Source organism: Bison bison, unplaced genomic scaffold (genome assembly GCF_000754665.1).
Source record: "Bison bison bison isolate TAMUID 2011002044 unplaced genomic scaffold, Bison_UMD1.0 scf7180017864280, whole genome shotgun sequence".
Classification (NCBI taxonomy): Eukaryota; Metazoa; Chordata; class Mammalia; order Artiodactyla; family Bovidae; genus Bison; species Bison bison.
In genome coordinates this window covers 7,917,246-7,932,626 of record NW_011494852.1, presented here as the reverse complement: position 1 = coordinate 7,932,626, position 15,381 = coordinate 7,917,246, and the positions used below count along the sequence as shown (strand labels likewise).

The 15,381-nt window shown below is 56.8% G+C and overlaps 1 protein-coding gene across 1 annotated transcript in view; it reads right to left on the bottom strand.

Moving 5' to 3' along the window:
- Nucleotides 1-15,381, bottom strand: part of LTBP4 (latent transforming growth factor beta binding protein 4) — a 27,411-nt gene that overhangs the window by 5,769 nt on the left and 6,261 nt on the right. The window contains exons 5-26 of the mRNA XM_010849332.1: nt 13,387-13,578; nt 12,985-13,232; nt 12,806-12,908; nt 12,376-12,450; nt 12,158-12,280; nt 11,458-11,622; nt 10,123-10,272; nt 9,890-9,997; nt 9,208-9,339; nt 8,998-9,123; nt 8,184-8,309; nt 7,144-7,386; nt 6,279-6,404; nt 6,071-6,190; nt 5,101-5,229; nt 4,757-4,882; nt 4,342-4,464; nt 3,973-4,104; nt 2,678-2,809; nt 2,473-2,598; nt 1,118-1,264; nt 3-60 (exon numbers count right to left, since the gene is read on the bottom strand). Of these exons, the coding sequence (XP_010847634.1) occupies nt 3-60; nt 1,118-1,264; nt 2,473-2,598; nt 2,678-2,809; nt 3,973-4,104; nt 4,342-4,464; nt 4,757-4,882; nt 5,101-5,229; nt 6,071-6,190; nt 6,279-6,404; nt 7,144-7,386; nt 8,184-8,309; nt 8,998-9,123; nt 9,208-9,339; nt 9,890-9,997; nt 10,123-10,272; nt 11,458-11,622; nt 12,158-12,280; nt 12,376-12,450; nt 12,806-12,908; nt 12,985-13,232; nt 13,387-13,578 (3,010 nt within the window). The remainder of the gene's footprint in view (nt 1-2; nt 61-1,117; nt 1,265-2,472; nt 2,599-2,677; nt 2,810-3,972; nt 4,105-4,341; nt 4,465-4,756; nt 4,883-5,100; nt 5,230-6,070; nt 6,191-6,278; nt 6,405-7,143; nt 7,387-8,183; nt 8,310-8,997; nt 9,124-9,207; nt 9,340-9,889; nt 9,998-10,122; nt 10,273-11,457; nt 11,623-12,157; nt 12,281-12,375; nt 12,451-12,805; nt 12,909-12,984; nt 13,233-13,386; nt 13,579-15,381) is intronic.

Sequence of the window (15,381 nt, the reverse complement as noted above, 5' to 3'; positions counted from 1 at the left end):
GGGGTCTGGCTGGCAGACTGGGGCTGGCAGGTGCGTGGGGCTGTGCGCCTGGGAATGTACCTGGGGAGACAAGGGGCTTTAGCCCAGTGCGGGCTGAGCCTCCAGCCTCTCCGTTATGGATGGGGAAACTGAGGCCCCGGTGTGGCAGAACCAGGCTCCACATCCCTCACCATCGATCCGCCATGGTCTCTTCCATTCTTGCCTCTTCTGGTTTCTGCACCTCTTGCCTCCCTATCTCCCTCTCCCAAGCATCTGGCCCCTCATCCCACCTGCAGTTCAGGTCAGAGAAGAGGGCATTTCCCTGGCCTCCTGGAGGCCTCCTAATCAACACATCCCAAAATGGCCTGGGAATCTTCATACTCAGACCTAGGCCTAGACACTGTTTCCTGACTTAGGCAGCCCCACAACCTGTCCACGTGGAACCGCTCAAGTCCCTCTCTCACCTGCCTTCTCCTCCCTACCTACCCCGTGGCCCTTGCCTCCATCACAGTCCTGATTTCTCTATATTATTACTGTCAGGCTATATTGCTATCTGTCCCCCTTGAAGACAGGGTGGTCTTTTTTGGTCACTACTCTGTTCCCCGGAGAAGGCGATGGCACCCCACTCCAGTACTTTTGCCTGGAAAATCGCATGGACGGAGGAGCCTGGTAGGCTGCAGTCCATGGGGTCGATAGAGTTGGACACGACTGAGCGACTTCACTTTCACTTTTCACTTTCATGCATTGGAGAAGGAAACGGCAACCCACTCCAGTGTTCTTGCCTGGAGAATCCCAGGGACAGGGAAGTCTGGTGGGCTGCCATCTATGGGGTCGCACAGAGTCGGACATGACTGAAACGACTTAGCAGCAGCAGCAGCACTGTGTTCCCAGTGCCCAGAAAAGGGCCTAAACACCGTGAACATTTGTTGAATGGAGGAATCTGGTCAAGTCAGAACCAGGATCTACTTCTGACACTGAGTCCCACACCTAGGTTAACTTCTGTGTTTTGCAGTTTTTTGTTGTTTAAAACAACAGCATCTAACTGATGGCAGCTGTCCACATCAGGAATGGTTAGATCCCATTACTTTCCTGTGGGGCCAGCAGCCATCAGTTAAGTAGACTTTGATCTCAGTCTCACCAGCAGAGGTCCGAGGGGGAACACAGCGCCCGGTCATAGGGTCAAACTCCTCAGGGCTGTTGGGGCAGACACAGAGGAAGGAGCCTTCCACATTCTCACACAGGGCAGCTCCACACACGCCCTGTAGTGTCTCACATTCATTCACATCTGTCAGCAGGAGACAAGACGGAAGAGGGAGTCAACGGTGGTAAACTTCTGGAATTCCATCAAAGTCTGAGCTTTCAAGCATTTTAACGGCTCAGATCCCATCCTCTGCTTATGTTCCAATGACAAACCCTGATTTCCCCACGGGAGCCCTCTGTTTCTCCATTTATCAACCCATGTGTTTTGAGTAGGTCAAGCAGATTGATGCATTTCTCTGGGTCAAAGACAGGCAGTGACCCAGCTGGGCCAATCAAAGCCAGTGCTGGGACTTGTTCTAGAAATACTCAGAGCCTCCCTCTGTAGCTAGGGATGGCAAGCTGAGGATGTTAGCCAGAGGTGCGACGGCCCCTTTTGTCGTTGTGAAAAGAGAATCTGCCTGAAAATAAATGCAATAGAGGATAGCAGAGCTGGGAGACAGCTAGCCTAGTTACAATTCCTATATTCACGTATCCCCAAAGTTCAAGTATTTCCCTGAACTTCACAGTTTTGATTCCCTTTAAAGAAATGAAGCCTGATGTGTTCATATTTGTCAAAACTAAGAGAATGTATAATTAAGAATCATGCATTGCACTGTATGTAAGATGAACCTCAAAAATATCTGTGAACACATATTGATCTCTGGTTAATAATATGCATTATTATGCATGAAAAATTTTGGGGAGTGATATAGTGATGCCTGCAATTTAATTTTAAATCTCTCCAAAAAATTAGGTGGATTAATGGAGAGACATGTGAGGAAACAAGTATAATGATAATAGAATGCAGGTCATGGGTGTGCAGAGAGTCACTCTACAGGCCTTTAACTTGCCATATGTTTAGAAAATTTTCTCATAAAATGTTGGCAGACTTCCCTGGCGGCCCAGTGGTTAAGACTCTGCATTCCAATGTGGGGGACAGGGTTTCAGTCCCTGGTTGGGAAACTAAGGTCCCATGTGCTGCCAAATATTTTTTTGTAAATGTTTGGGGAAAAAATGTTTACATACACTTAAGGTTACGGTACTTCTACTCCCTTATGCATGAATTTTTAAAGCATACCCCAAATAAAATCTGAGTTAATAGGGACTCCTGACTGACATGAAGATGATCTTCTATTCCAAGGTCTAAATTCCATACCTCTAAAGGTTACATGCACTCAGATCTATGGAGAGGATCAGGGTTTGACCAGCCTCTTCCCCACCCTTTGGCCCCACCCTCCCCCAGGAGCCCCGTACCCACGCAGTGACGCCCGTCCCGCGCCCCCTCGTAGCCCTGGTCACAGAGGCACTGGAAGGAGCCAGGCAGGTTCTGGCACACGGCGTGGGCCCCACAGAAGGACCGGTTCCGGCATTCGTCCACATCTGCAACCACCAGACAGTCAAGCCAAGGCTGGAACTTCTATCCCCTCCGCATCTCACCCACGGCCCCAGGGACACGCACCCTGGCATCCGCCCCCTGGCGTGGGCTGGTAGCCAGGGTCACAGGCTGGCGTGCAGCGGTAGGAGCCAGGGGTATTCTCACAGCGCTGGGCCCCACAAATCGCTGGGCCATATTCCTGGCACTCATCTATGTCTGCAAAAGCATGGGGAGGGCGTAGGGGAAAGAAAGGAGAGTCACAGGCCTGATTTCACAGGTTCTTGGTGCTGCTTCCAGTTCCTATGCCTGAGAGGTGTCTGAATCTGGTATTCTACGAGTCCGACCAACAAGCATTGACACCTCTTAAGGCAGGCAAGGCCTCATTACCATTTCTCAAATAGCCTAAATGTGACCCCACCTCAGGATCTTTGCACTTGGTGTTCCCTTTGTCAGGAACACTCTTCCCTCAGCTATCTGCATGGCTCCCTCTCTTGCTTCACTCCAGAGTCTAGGTCAAGCCCCCTTAACCAGCGCCCCCACCCTTATCTAACCTGTCCTCTGTGTCCATTTATCCTGCTTTACTTTCCTTCTTAAACTTCTTATATCCATGTATTTATTAGCATGCTGATTGTCACCTCCCTAGAATCCAAGCTCCACGTTGGCAGGGGTTTGTGTCTGTCCTGTTCCTTGCTGTATCCCCAGGTGTAGCTGCCCCTAAATCATTTGCTGGATGAATCAGAGTTATTTACATATTTATTGTCTGTCTCTCCCCGATAAAACATCAGCTCCATGAGGGCAGAGATTTTTTTGTTTGTTTACTTTTGGCTGTGCTGGGTCTTCATTGTGGCATGTGGGATCTTTAGTTGCAGCATGTGGGATCTAGTTCCCTGACCACGGATTGAACCCGGGCCTCCTGCATTGGGACTGCAGAATCTAACCCACTGGACCACCAGGGAAGTCCCATGGGCAGGGATTTTGTTGGACTTATTGCCTGTTCTGCTCCCAGTATCCCACACGGTAGGGCTTAATGAATTCTTGTGAAATTAGTGAATGAGGTCCATGAAACTAGGTTTCCATAAATCAGGGGTCTGGCAACCCAAGAACGCAAAGCAGTTCACAGTCATTTCATCTGTTCCACAAAATGTTGACCTGCATACCATCCCCCCTAACCCCAAATCTGTGCTGCTTCTGGAAGCGAGGTTTGGTCTGTTTCCTGATAGAAGAGTCTTCCCTCAGCTTCCTGTTTCCCCACTACAGACAATGTAAAGACACACTAGTAGCTTGTTTGCACCACCGATGGGGAGAGAGTTAAGTGAAGCCTGGAGCCCCTCCTTGGTCATCGAGAAAGCTCTTCGTGGGGGCGGGGGCAGTGGTCTCACCGTCACAGGTGCCCTCGGGGCCTGCGTGGTAGCCGGGGTCGCAGTCTCGGACACAGCGGTAGGAGCCCGGGGAATTTTCACAACGCTGGGACCCGCACAAGGCAGGGCCCCGCTCCCGACATTCGTCAATGTCTGAGGGAGGAGGCGGGGCAGTCAGATGGGGGAAGGGGCGCGCGGGAAGAAGGGTGGCAAGGAGGGAAAGGAGAACAGGTTGGGGAGTCAGGGAGGGGAGAGCAGAGTTAGAAGCTGGAGGCGGGAGACGCAGGAAAGGGGGAAGGAGGAAGAAGCAGAGGGGAGGCAGAGAGGGAGACAAATAGGGGAGACCAGAGGCAGAGGAGAGAGGGATCTGGCCAGGGCGGGGCCTCGCACCGAGACAGGAGGCGAGGTCTGGGCCGGCGCGGTGTCCCGGAGGACAGATGCACTCGAAAGAGCCGTCGGTGTTGGTACAGATGCCGCTCTGGCAGAGGTCCTCCTCGCTGCATTCGTCCACGTCTGCGGGACAGTGTCAGCAACCGCAAGCCAGTCTCCTTCTCTGCCTGACATTCCAGACCACGCCCCTCCACCACCTTTTCCCGGCCTCTACGGCTCCGAGACTCTAACGCCTTCCCCCACCTGCCTTAGGCTCCTCCCTTTCCTGCAAGCCCCACCTCCCCGACGAGCTTGGCTCGAGCCTGTCCATTCACTGCCCAATTTATCCAGACTCCGCCCTTTCCCCCTTTCCTCTCCAACTCCGCCCCTCCCTTTCCCCAGCCTTTCCCGGTTCAGGCCTGGCGTGGGTACCGACCGAGGCAAGAGGCTCCGCGGGGTCCGGGCCGGTAGCCGGGGGCACAAGTACAGGCGAAGGAGCCGTCGGTGTTGAGGCATTCGCCGTGGGGGAAGCAAAAGTCGCCCTCCAGGCACTCGTTCACGTCTAGGGTACCCAGAGTTCAGACTGGGTCACCAGACCCGCCCCAGGACCCAAGCCCCGCTACAAAGCAGCAACCCTGCTCGCAAGCCACGCCCCAGACGGCCAGTTTCTTAATTCCACCTATACAGTCCCTTAGTCCAGCTCCCACCTCCCCACCAGGCTTTGCCCAGGAAGCCAGGGCCCACTCCAAGGCTGTCCAGCCCTTTCCCCACCCAGCCCACCTGCGCAGGGCCCGGGCCGACCAACTGGCGCCCGGTAGCCTGGCTCGCAGCTGCAGTGGAAGGAGCCTTCGGTGTTAGTGCAATGGCCATGGGGGCCGCAGGAGGCGCCCGAACTGCATTCGTCCACATCTGCGGGAACGGGGATTTCAGAGGAGGTTCTGCTTAAGGACACATGGATGAGGGTCAGAAAGAAATGATGGGAAGTGTCTTGGGTTGGACGTGAGGTAAAGAGTCAGCAGCAGAACTGGGTAAGGGAGACCAGGGCTCTCTAATCCTGGGGACCATCTTCGGGGGATCCTGTGTCTGGGTTTCTGGGAACTCCCTGTGCCAGGATCCTAGGGGCAGGTGAAGGGACTGGGACAGGGTTAGTTAGGGTAAGGGGTCAGGTATTATAAAGCAGGATAATTGGATGCCATTCTGATGAGTCAGGGGTCCGAGTCTCTGGTCAGGGTTTGGGATCCAGATCATGAACCCAATCAGGTCCCAGAGAAGGGACCCTGAGAAAGGGCAGGGGAAGTGAAAAAGACAGGGTCAAGCATCACACAGAGTCAGGGGTTATGGTCAGGGTTATGGTTGGTAGTTATGGTTAGACCAGATGTCACAGTCAAGTTTAGGGGTCACAGGTCGAATACAGGGCCAGAGGACAGGAGGGGCACAACTGCTATCAGGGTTGGGGTCCCAGGGTTATCAGCAGTGTTCACAGCTAAGGTCAAATGTCACAGTCAAGTTGAAGGTCATTGATCACAGAGGCAGAAGTCACATTCAGGGCCAAGGGTCATGGTCCATATCAGAAACTGCACTCTGATCGGAGATCAAGTCTAGGTCAAGAATCGCAGTCATGCTCTGGGGGTTGTGATCCAGGTAAGAGGACTGAGATCCAGGTTAGAAGGCTGCAGGTCAGGTCAAGGGTCACAATCTTGGTCAGGAGTCATGACGCAGGTCCAAGGTCACACCCAGGGCCTGATCTTACCAGTACATCGGCCATGGTGCAGGTGGTGACCAGCAGGACAGGCCCTGCACTGGAAGGATCCAGGTGAGTTCACACACTCCTGCCCAGGACATGCCAGGTGGTTCTCACACTCGTCTACATCTGGGGAGCAGACAAGAGTGCGGCTTTGAAGTAGTGGCCCAATGCCCCCCTCATCCATCCACACTCCTCCCTCCCTCCCTGGCCTCACCCTCGCACTCGGAGCCGGCAGCATTGGGCTGGAAGCCTGTGGGGCAGACGCACTGGAAGCCACCTTCCGTGTTCTCACACCGGCCATAGGCGCAGGGCGGGGGGCTACGGGCACACTCATCCACATCTGGGGCAGAGGAGGCCAGTGGGGCTGAAAAAGGGACCTGGACCCCCTACCATCACCACCCACCCCAACATTCCATTCTGGAGGCAGTGCCCTGGACCTTGCTCAGGCTGCCCCCTCCTGCCAGAAGGACGGATCGTTTCACTGCTTCCCCATTAATGGTCTCTCCAACTGCCATGAAGTGGCCAGGACACCACCTCCCGCATGATGCCTTCTGTGCCTCAGCCCTGTCCCTTCCTGAGAGTTCCCACGAGCACAAGGTGGTGGTTTAGTCGCTAAGTTGTGCCTGACTCTTGCGACCCCATAGACTGTAACCCACCAGACTCCTCTGTTCATAGGATAGCTTGGGCAAGAATACTCTGGAGTGGATTGCCATTTCCTTCTCCAAGGGATCTTCCCAACCTAGGGGTCGAACCTGTGTCTTCTGCATTGTACATGATCTCCTGCATTGCAGGTGGATGCTTTACTGCTGAGCCAGTGGAGAAGCCCACAAGCACAAGAGCATCATCCAAGAAAGGGGGGAGGACTGGAGAACACCCTCATATTTGGAGAAAGGGGGAAAGACTCTGGAGCCAGACCCTTCCCACCCCGTCGTTTTCCCCAGGCCTCTGTCCCTGTCTTCCTCCACTGAATCTCATCCCTCTGCCTCTCTGCTGCCTCCACCTCCCACCCCAAACCTGTCTCTCTCCGGTCCCCACAGCAAAGAGCGGGGGTGGAGTGATTTTAGACCTGGTCCCCTCACCTTGGCAGGGCGCCCCAGGCCCTCGGGAGCGGAAGCCAGCAGGGCAGGCACAGTGAAAGGAGCCCACTGTGTTGTCACAGCGGCCAGGCCCACAGGGTGGTGGCTCCTGGGCGCATTCATCCACGTCTTCTTCACACGCGGAGCCCCGGAAGCCAGCCGGGCACACACAGCGGAAAGAGCCAGGCAGGTTCTCACAGACCCCTCGGCCACACAGGCCTGGGCTCTGGATACATTCATCTACATCTGCTCAGAACAAGGGACTCAGGTCATACCTCCTTTATGCCCCTCCCCCCATACTCTATTCTGCCTCCCTGACCTCCATCGCTCTGACCTTTCACCCTGCACCATCCTGCCACCCTGTCCTAATCCCTGGTCTCTCCATCTTCATCACTCTGCCAGCCTATCCCTCATCATCCTACCTCCATCCTCTGCTGCTGCTGCTGCTGCTGCTAAGTTGCTTCAGTCATGTCTGACTCTGTGCGACCCCATAGATGGCAGCCCACCAGGCTCCGCCATCCCTGGGATTCTCCAGGCAAGAAGAACACTGGAGTGGGTTGCCATTTCCTTCTCCAATGCATGAAAGTGAAAAGTGAAAGTGAAGTAGCTCAGTCGAGTCCGACTCCTAGCGACCCCATGGACTGCAGCCCACCAGGCTCCTCTGTCCATGGGACTTTCCAGGGAAGAGTACTGGAGTGGGGTGCCATTCCATCCTCTAGCCCTCTATTTTTTCAATCCCTATGAAGCTGCTTGTCTGCTTCCTAGAACTCTTTCTAGTCCATATCAGCGGGCCTCCTTAAACTCTGTCCTTCATAACTCTACCCTTTCATCTCCACCCCCTCCCTCTGTTTCTCCAACCTCCATGACTCAGCCTTTCTGTTTTCCATCACTTGGCCTCTCCATCCCCAACCAGCCTGCCCGTCTGGTTCTCAGAGCCTGGCCTCTGTCTCGAATCAATCAGCTTCCCTCTGCCTCCTGGCTCCGGCTCAGTATCCCGCACCGCTGCTGCTCTTCCCTTCCCCCCTACATGCCCAGTCCCTCACCCTGGCAGCTGGCTCCGTGGGGTGCAGCCTGGTACCCCGCGGGGCACACGCACAGGAAGCTGCCTGGCGTGTTCTCGCAGCGCCCACGGTCACAAGGTGGCGGCACGCGGTGGCACTCGTCCACGTCTGCGGGCACAAACAGGGTGGCTGGGGCAGGGGCAGACACTCCGCCTCCTCCCCTCCCCCAGACGGCTTGGCAGGGGGCGGGGGGGCCAGGGACAGCAGGGGCGGAGTCAAGCTGGGGCAGGGGCCAGGCTGAAGCGGGAGCCAGGGGCGGTAGAGGGGCTCGGAGTGGGTCGGTTTAAGGCTGCGGCGGAGCTTCAGCGGTAAGGACGGGACCTGAGTTGGGGAACCAGCTTGGGCAGAGGCAGAGAGGAGAATCGTGAGGGGGACAATTTGGGGGAGGGTAGGGACTGGGTAAGGCAAGGGCGGGAAGGGCAGCTTTGCAGACCCAGAAAAGGGAAGGCAGGAGGGGGCAAGGGGTGGATTGGGGATGGGGCAATGGTGTGACAGGGCGGAAATCACGAGTCACGGTGAGGAGGTGGGTTACAGCAGTTGCGGGTCAGGGGACGGGCCTTGGAGAGGGCAGGCATTAGTCTGGAACATAAAAGGGGCGGGGCCAACGGAAGGGCGGGCAGGTCGCGAAAGAGGGAGTGGTGGGGCCGGAATCGGTCTGGAGACTGGAGACGGGGCTGGGGGCCAGGCCAAGGCAGTAGTTGGGCTGAAGGGACGTGGGAAAGCGTGCGAGGGCGGGGCTGCTCTCGAGGGAGAGCTGGAGCGAGACCCTGGCTGGGGTGGGGCCTGGATTTCTCACCCAGACACTCCGTACCCCGCGGGCCGGCTCGGAAGCCCGGCCCGCACACGCAACGGAAGCTGCCTGGTGTGTTTTCGCAGCGTCCGGGAGCACAAGGAGTGGGAACGCGGCGACATTCGTCCACGTCTGAGGGTACAGAAGGGCTGGTCAGGAGGTGACACCGTACAGCCTCCCGCCCCGCCTCCATCCTCCCCACCCAGCCTGGCTCACCGATGCAGTGTGTGCCCTGCGGACTGAGCCGGAAACCGGAGTCGCACGCGCAGGTGTAGCCACTGGGCCGAGGGATGCACCGTCCACGGCCGCAGACTTGGGGATTGCGTTGACACTCGCCTGCAGAGGGACCTGCGGGGGTCCAGTGAGACAGGGTTCCCCCATGTATGAATCCCGTCCTTTTCACCCCAGTACAATTCCCTCAGATCCTCTACCTAAAATACCCTCCTGGGTGTCCCTCCTCAAACCAAGTCTTCTCCCTCTGATGCCCTTCTCTATCATGCGATGTTCTCATCAGATCTTCTGCCTGAATCCTCCCATACTGCCACCCCAAAGTCTCCATTTTTTAATATTTTACTTTAGAATCCCGTCCTCTGCCTGAAATATGTTCTTAGTGTCCTCCACGAAAATCACTTGTCTCACATTAACTGAGCACTTACTATCTCCTAGATACTTCACAGACAGGTTGTTTAATCTTCACAGTAATGACAGAGAATTTGCACCCAGGCCTGTCTGACTCCAGTCCCTGGTGTAAACACCACCTCATCCAGCAAACCTTGATCTTTTCCCACCCATTTCTTAACTCCTCTGGCTGTCACATCCCTATTCTATTCTAGAATCTTCATGGTGGAGCCTCCCTCCCTGGAACTCTTGCCTGTGCCCTCATTTCCCTCTACCACACCTGATTCAGGGATCCCAGGACCAGTCCAGGCAGGGATGCTAGGCAGGGGAAGCTCAGGGCCTGGCCGGGGCTCAGGCCGAGGTTCTGGGCGATGAGTGGGCAGAAAGCCTGGTAAAGAAGGGGTGTCAGCATTGGAGACCTTGATTTGGGTGTCCCTGATCATCTCCCCTTTTTTTGGTGAGCCTGGGGTAGCCCCTTGGAGACAACACCCCCTCCTCCAGAAACCAGCTCACCTGAGGGTGGTCGAGAGGTGGAAGGTGGGGCACGGGGCTGGCTGAGGGACACTCGGGGTGGTTCCTGGCCTAGGGGTCTGGTGTTGTAGCGGAGGTCGGAGGCCGAGTAATGGTAGCCAGGGCCGGCTGGGCAGATCTCCCGAAAACCCTCTGGTAACAGGAAAGGGAGAAAGATGGGCAGAGAAAGGGCAAGAGAGTAGGGGGAATGAGAGGGAAGGGTGGTGAAAGAGAAAGAGAAGAGGGAGTTGAGGGTCTGGACTTGATCGTGGGGAAGGCTTGGCCTGGGGGTGTGTTAGGGGTTTGGTTTGGATGCTGAGATGGGGTGGTACCCTGGCAAAGAATGGGATATCTCAGAGGCTAAGGGTGGGACCAAGGATGTTTTTCCCTCTTTGGGATGATGGCAGGGACAGGAGTTGAAGGCAGGGTCTGGTTTGGTGTCTACAGGGACAGGCCAGGAACCAATCAGGTCCATTGTGGGATCTGGTTTTATGCAGAAAAAGATTGCCAGGGAGGTGTCTCGGAGAGGAGTGTGTCTTGGGCAGGGCCCAAAGCTGAAGTTAGATAGGAGGCAGTGTCTCAGAAGCTGGGTACTTGGCCAAGCCTCGAGACAAAGTTGGGCAAGCAGTCTATCTCAAGGGCTATGAGAGGTTGAGGCTGGGGGTGACGCTCGTGGGACACAGCCTAACTTCAAGGTCGAGGGCCTCAGGTGTCGTTGTGGCCCAAGGTGGGGTGGGGGCCCAGGCGGAGTCCAGTCTGATGATAGGTTGTCTCAAAGGCCGGGGGTGTGGCCAAGACTAGGGTCTAACTTGATTGGAGAGTCTGGGGGCGGAGCCTAGAAGGCCTATTTTCGTCAACTCCGAAGAAAGGCAGGAAAGATTGAAGGCGGGAGCAGAAGGGGAAGACAGAGGACGAGATGGTTGAATGGCATCACCGACTCAATGAACATGAGTTTGAGTAAACTTCGGGAGTTGGTGATGGACAGGGAGGCCTGGTGTGCTGCAGTCCATGGGGTCGCAAAGAGTCGGACACGACTGATCGACTGAACTGAAATGAACTGAACTGAATTGAAAGAAAGGCAGGCTTCCAAGGTGGCCAAAGTGGTAAAGAATCCACTTTACCAATGAAGGAGATACAAGAGACCCGAGTTCGATCCCTGGGTCGGGAAAAGCCCCTGGAGTAGGAAATGGCAATCCACTCCAGTATTCTTGCCTGGGAAATTCCACGAAAAGAGAAGCCTGGCGGGCTACAATCCAAGGGGTTGCAAAGAGTCGAACAGAGAAAACGAAAGCAAAAAAAAAAAAAAATGCTCGAGAAAGACAGGCAGGAGGCACTCACCTGAACCGAAGGGTGGGCAAAGCTGGCAACCCCGGCCCCAGGCTTTGCCCACACGGCTGCAGCAGCAGATCTGTTTGGTGATGTTGCGTAGAATGGGCAGTGAGCAGCCGCCATCTCGAAGCACGCGGAAGCACGGCCCCTTGGCCTCTGAGATCACGTGTTGGGCTGGGGAGGACGGGGAGGAAATTCTTCAGGGAAGGGTTGGCAGTGTAGTGGTCTAGGGGATCTGGAAGGTAGGGGAATGGTCCCAAGGAGAGCTCGGTGGGTGCGAAGGGCATCTGGGAAATCTCAGAGTCTGAAGAAGAGCTGGGGCGGGGGGCCTAGAGGTCTGAGAAGGGTTCTGGGCTTGGGGAAAATCTGAGGGGGTGAAAGGGGGTCTGGGAAGGATCTCAGGATCTGAAGAAGTATCGCGAGAGATGAGGAAATGTTGGGGCTTGAGAGGAGCTGATCAAAGTCTGGAGATCTGAGTTCAAAAGGTTTAAGGGGTTCTTAGAAGAGCCAAAGAGGCTCCAGAGAGTCTGAGAGTCTAAGATGCGCGGAAGGGGAGGTACGAGTGACTGGGAGGCGGGGGACGGACCAGGGAATCTGGGAGGATCTGGGAGGGTGTGGTCTAAGTAATTCCCTAAGTAAGCAGACCCAGGGATGCTCGGCCATGAGGATAGGGTGGACACGGGACCAGCCTCAGACCCCGGCGGCTCACAGATGCAGCTGCTGCGGGACGAGTCGAGCAGAAAGCCGTCGGGGCAAACGCAAGTGTACCCGCCATGCGTGTTTGCACACTCTCCGTGCTGGCAGCGCCCTCGAGTCGCGCACTCATCCACATCTACGAGGAATGGGGTGATCCCAGAGGCATCAGGGCAAGCTCTCCGACAGCGCCTTCCCTAGACCCGAGCTCTTCCCACCCTGGCTCCAGCTCACCTTCGCAGGACCCATTAACCCTTTCAAAGCCAGTTGGACACGGCCCATCTGGGGCGCCCCCCTGGTGGGTGTTACCTGTGGAGAAAGGAGAGGGGTGGGCCAGTGGCGGGAGGAGCGAGAATGGAGCGGGCGGGGGCGAAAATGGGGTGGCAGGAACTAAAAGATGTTGAGTGTGGTTTGAGCGCAAGGTCAGCCTTAGGTTGGCGAATGGCGTGAAGGTCGGGTAAGAATAGGGTAGCTAGCCAAAGTCAGAAAGTGGGATGGATGGTCCCAGCAGATATGGGTGGGTCTAGACTGGAAAGGATCCCCACAACGGGATAGGCATGACTAGAATTCGTATAAGGCTACATCCTAAGGGCAGAGTACAGGGAGCGGCAGGGTTCTCAGTCCTCCCCAGCTCCGAGCACCTTGGGGACATCCTGGGGCTTACCCAGGAGCTCCGAGCACGACTGACAGTCGTGAACGCCCCAGGCCAAGCCAGCCCCTCGGCAGCACACCTCCTGCGTCCGGAGCCCGGGCAGCGGGGACGCACACTGTGGGGAAGTGTAGGGTGAGCGCGCCCCCGCGCGGTGGCACGCTCCGGGCCCCTCCCCACCGGCCTCCTCTCACTTCGCCTCCGCGCAGCTCCCGAAAGCAGTAACCGAAGCCCGAGGCGTCCGAGTAGCCGTCCTCGCGCGGCGCGCTCTGTGCCAGCACTGTGTAGGGCGCTGCCGCCTCCGACCGTGCCGCGGCCTCTGCCCGCGCCACTGCCTCGGCATCCGCCTCCTCCCAAGGGCCGGACACACGCTCCACCTGGTGCACCACTACCGACGCCTCCTGCGGGTGCTCCACGTGGACGCTCACCATAGACGCCACACCTGGAGAGAGGCACCGCGGGGCAAAGTGCGAGTAGGAATGCAGGAAAAGGGCGCGATGGAGAAGGGTACTCAGGAGAAAGAAGGAAACATGGGAGTCAGAGGAACGACGAGGTGGTGGAGGGTACGGAGGGAACTCTGGCCGCACTCTCCTCACCATGTTCATCATCGCGGTGGTTGGCCAGCGGCATGGTGTACACAGAGCGGGTGAAGCCTGGCATGGCCGGGGCCGGGGGCCGGGCGCCCGATGAATGCAACTGGCAGAACTTGCCAGCGAAGTCCGGGGGACAGAGGCAGCGATCAGGCTTCACGCACACTCCTCCATTGTGACAGATCAAGGGACACAGGACTGGGGAGAGAGCGAGGACACTCAGGGTCGGCAACCCTCCTTGCAGCCTCTCTTGGGACGAGAGCACCCTCACTTAGTTCAGCCCCTAACGTTATAACTACACCGTCAAAGGTATCACTCAGTTCTAAGTCGTTCACCCTTGAGTCGTCTTGCGTCATCTCACTAACCCTGACCACTGGCATAGGCTGGGTCCAGGCCCCGGAGGTGTAGCCCCGCCCTCTGAGTCCACTCGCCACGCCCCCAAGCTCCTCCTTCACTTTCATATCGCCCCGCCCTCCCTCTCAAGTCGCACTTTCCCGCAGAGTCCGAGGCTTACTAGCCCCGCCCAGATAGTGTTGGCCCCGCCTATAGGCTTAGTCACGTCCACTCTAACTCGTGCCTTCGCATTTAGTCCTGCCCATTTTTTGCTGTTCCAGCCCCGTCAGACCCAGCGCTTGTCACTTCCATTGACTAAAACTACACTTCAGTCACTCCTTGGCACCATCCCGTGCTCGCAACTCTGTCTCCTTACCATTCTAGGCACGTTTGCACCCCGGGCGGCAGGTTCAAGCTCCGCCCACAGGCTGTCCGTTTCTCCCCGCCCCGTCCCCGCCTCTCGCTTCTACGCGCCCCGCCCACATCGCGGTCTTCTACCCTAAGGATTGCAAACCCCGCCCATCGAGGCGTCTAACCTGCTGCGTTTAGCTCCACCCACCTTCCCCTCCTCACGTTAGTTTGCCCTGGCCCGCTCGCCCGCGCTCCTCTCATCCCACCTCCCCGCTATCTGCGCGTCCTAGCCCCACATCCCCGCGCTCTGTCTCCGCCCACCTCCCCTCTGGCTCCGGCTCCCCGGTTCCAGCTCTGACTTCCCGCCTCCGGTAGCCCCGGGGCGGGGCCCGCGGGAACGCGCCTGCTCTCCCCTGTGCGCGTCCTCGTTGGGCCTTGGGCCACCTTGGGGCGGGGCACTGCCAGCTGTGCGGCGGGGTAAACAAAGAGAGGGGTGCGGCGGGGGCAGGGCGGCGGCTCCTCGTTCTGGACCCTTGGGGGAGCCCCGGGCCCGCTGAGCCAAAGAAGGCCGGACACATCCTGCGAGGGCACCCCCCTCCCTTTCTCCCCTGGGGCTGCCGAGAACAGCTGGAGACAGCTGTGCGGAGGGGAGGAAGGGGGCAGGCGGCCGGGGCCGTCCAGAAAGGCGTGTGTGGGATTCTGAGCCACACACTGGAGACAGGAAAACATAGAGGGAGCCCCCTCAACTTATAAGGGTACGGAGACTGGACTCCTGAGAAGAGATCAGTTAGAAGGCAGCACTCCGCCGTTCGAAGACCTCAGGAGGTTTCTGGAACAGAAAGGGAGCCGATCCCAAAGGAAAAGGAGGCAGAAGGAACCTCTTTAGTCCTTTTGGGGAGAGTTACCTACTAACAGGACTCTAGTGACTTAGAAGGAACGGCCAATTTGAGGGTGCTGAGAGCAAGGTGGAGATGGAGTAGTGGAATTCTTTCCAGCACATGAGAGCCTCCGCTGTTTGAGAAGATTCTAAGATATTGTGGAATACCCGCTTCCCTCTCAGCTAAGGGATAAGGTGCCCCAGTCTTTAGATTAATGGCTGCTTGAGGGGAGCACAGTATCTGGAGTCCTCTTGGGAGAATCAGCTGATCAAGACCAACTTTGGGTTTTTCTGAAAATAGAGGAATCAGAAGTTTCTGGGGGAGGGTGTCAGCTGGGAGGGAAGGACTTGGATACCCAGCAATCAGGGATCTCTGACGGGATTCAGTTGGAAATAGAAGAAAACCGGAAACTTTTTCAGGAAGGGAATTCAGCTAGAGT